The sequence below is a fragment of the Propithecus coquereli genome, unplaced genomic scaffold (genome assembly GCF_000956105.1).
Source record: "Propithecus coquereli isolate 6110/MARCELLA unplaced genomic scaffold, Pcoq_1.0 Scaffold112, whole genome shotgun sequence".
In the NCBI taxonomy this organism is placed as follows: domain Eukaryota; kingdom Metazoa; phylum Chordata; class Mammalia; order Primates; family Indriidae; genus Propithecus; species Propithecus coquereli.
In genome coordinates, this window is record NW_012135192.1 from 2,466,594 (window position 1) to 2,469,515 (window position 2,922).

General features: G+C 33.3%; 1 protein-coding gene across 2 annotated transcripts in view; it reads right to left on the reverse strand.

Annotated features, from left to right (window-relative positions):
* Nucleotides 1-2,922, reverse strand: part of SLC7A11 (solute carrier family 7 (anionic amino acid transporter light chain, xc- system), member 11) — a 109,879-nt gene that overhangs the window by 103,981 nt on the left and 2,976 nt on the right. For both annotated transcript variants that reach the window (XM_012654769.1, XM_012654761.1), the window contains exon 2: nucleotides 1,242-1,368. In XM_012654769.1, coding sequence (XP_012510223.1) covers nucleotides 1,242-1,368 — 127 coding nt within the window. The remainder of the gene's footprint in view (nucleotides 1-1,241; nucleotides 1,369-2,922) is intronic.

Here is a 2,922-nt window from a genome sequence, read left to right on the forward strand (position 1 = left end):
TTAAGTAAGAACACAAGAATTACATTCAATGTCAAGAAGCAGAGACTGTATTTTTCAAAAGTCTTAAGAGATGAAAGAAATAATATAAATTAGAACAAACAGGAAAGTAACTGTGGGAAAGATAGAATTTGAGTTGACCTTTGAAAGGTACATAAGATTCAGATAATCAAAAAGGAGCAAAAGTATATCTCAGTAGAGGGATTTTAAAAAATGAACAAAATATTCCTTTATCATTATTTCATTATAACAAATGTAAATAATGCAGAACTGTTTACAGTGAGAACAGACTTAATGAAGTATATACTACTTTGAAGGTCTTTGTTAAAAGAGACTCCAAAAAAATCATGATTATTGTGAAGCCAATACTTATTAGCTCTGCGTTTGCCGCTTAACCACAAATGACCAGATAAAAGCTCATGTGTGCTCTCAGCTATGTATGTCTGATAAGTTTCCCTAGTTAATTCTATTAAACTCTGTAGTTGGAATGTGCAAGTCATATCTTATGGAAGCAATTAGCCTTAAGGAACGGTGATACTCTGAATCGCTCATATGACATCATCAGTTTCCCACAAAGTTGAAAGAATTTGCTTTTCACAGTGACTTAGCACTATTTGTTTTGATTTTAAACCAACATAATCAGGAAGGTGGATACATTCTTACAACAATAAAATCAAAAAAGATTTTTGCAACTGTAGTTCCTGACTTGCTTAATGGGAGGAAGTGAGTCATTGATGTCATGTAAACTTGATTTTTTATAAAGTACAAGACTTGATAACATGCTAAATTGTTAGGCACAAAAGTTGCTTAGTCACAAAAACTGAGTAAAGTTAAATAACTTACTGGTACAGTCTACAATAAGAGAAAACTCCAATTCCTAGCACACTATTTAATTTTGTCTGGTTAGTCTAAAGGTAGTATTTATCAAGGTGAATTTTGATGTTTCCTTTCAAGCAAACATCTTTCCTAGAAATGTCAAAGAGAGTAACTGAAGATTGAAGAAAGCAGGTACTTTAAAAGTTTGGCATTGCTGGTGAACCACTTTTCAGTGACAAAACTGCATTAAACATGTTAATCCAGAAAAGTATTTTGTCACAGGTTTTAAGTCCTAGGTAGACATGTTTTTAACATAGTCACATGACATGCATATTTCCAACTAGTTTAAAATAATCCACGTGATTCAGAAGAATGAGGTAACGAATAGATTTATTTTTCCTTAATTTTTTTTCTATCTATACTCTTACCGTATTATGAGCAGTTCCACCCAGACTCGTACAAAAGCTGGCAATGGACCAAAGACTTCCAGAATATACGCATAATGACCACCAGATTTCTTTATACTTGTTCCCAATTCAGCATAAGACAAGGCTCCTGTGTAATATTTACAACAAAAAGGTAAAAATGGTACAAATTTAACATATTATGAAGCCACCCAGCATCAGAATTGACACAACAATGTTGATGTTGCATGAGACATAACTACCTCCTTTGGTCTGAATGGCATCCTTATTTCAAGACCAATAACCATCATCTAATTGCTAAGACCCACCAAGTTCCTCTTCTAACTTCCTCACATTTGAGACCTAGTTTACTCTATTTGAGCAATGTAATTTTACTTGAAATGATAAAGATAAACTTCTAAAACAATCTTATGTTTCAGAATTTTGAGTTGAAAACCTAGAAATAGGAGAAAAAGAGAAGACAGATGCCAGTAGCAATGACCTATTTTTGGAGGAACACAACCTCACACCAAGACAAGGGATTATCCCAAATTGACTTCATTATATTGAGAACCCTTTTAATAAATGATATTTCTGTGGCAAATCAAGATAAATAAGGTTTATCTGCTCTTCACAAAAGTATGGACTCTGTGCCTTGAAAGACTTCATTTAATTTGTAGGATGTATTTTTTCAACAAAACGAATTCTGACTCAGATGCGCTCTTTCTAAAAAAGGTTTTTTTTTGGATGATTTTGAGGTGGACACTCTGGGTGGTTGAAAGAACATACTTTTTAAAAAGATGCTATAATTTATATTTGTGTACATTAGATCAAATTAAGTATAAATGAAACTTTTGACATTTAGCAATTCAATTTACATGGAATTGGACAAGTTATATAACCCCCTAAAACCTCAGTTTTATTCCCTGTAAAATGGAGATCTCAATTTTCACCTCATAAGGGAGTTGTGTGTATAAATGTGGCAATGTGTACCAGGGACAGTACTGGGCCTAAGACAGGGCACTCACTGCACGAAACATAGCTATACTTACTAATTTGAGCAATTAGTTATCAAGAAAATAAAAAATATATCTTGTCATTATGTGAAAAGTTCCATTTGTATTGCTAAGTGCTCAAATGGAACGCATAATTTTTTCCCAAGCTACCTTGGAAAATAGGAATATGGAAAACTATTACTAATCAGTAATGCCTCAGAAAGAACTGTCCAATATAAATATCATTTGAATATTCAGTGAAATCTTAGTATCACTTATCTGATTCCTGAACCTAGCATTACATCAGAGTCACCTGGGAATAATTTTTAATTCAAAAGCCATCAAAACGAAAAACAGACTCTAAGACCATATCCAAGACCTACTCTCCAATCAAGAAAGTATAGAATCTCTAAAAGACAAATTCAAGAATCTCTATTATTTTAAAATTCCCGCAGATGATTATGAAGTAACTAGTTTGCAGACTGATATTGGGGGGATGCTGATATACTTTTTAGAATCAATTATAACCAGCTGCAATTCACCCTCTATGGGGAAACAGTCGCCATGTTGGTAGGCTGTCCAGAAAAGCACACAACATAAAATTTTATTGGAAAGAGTCTTAAGTACCTCAGAATTTATTGTTAGAGAATCAATACCTAGACCTGTGTATGCTTTGCTGAAACTCCAGGATGGTTGCCCTAGGTTTAAAT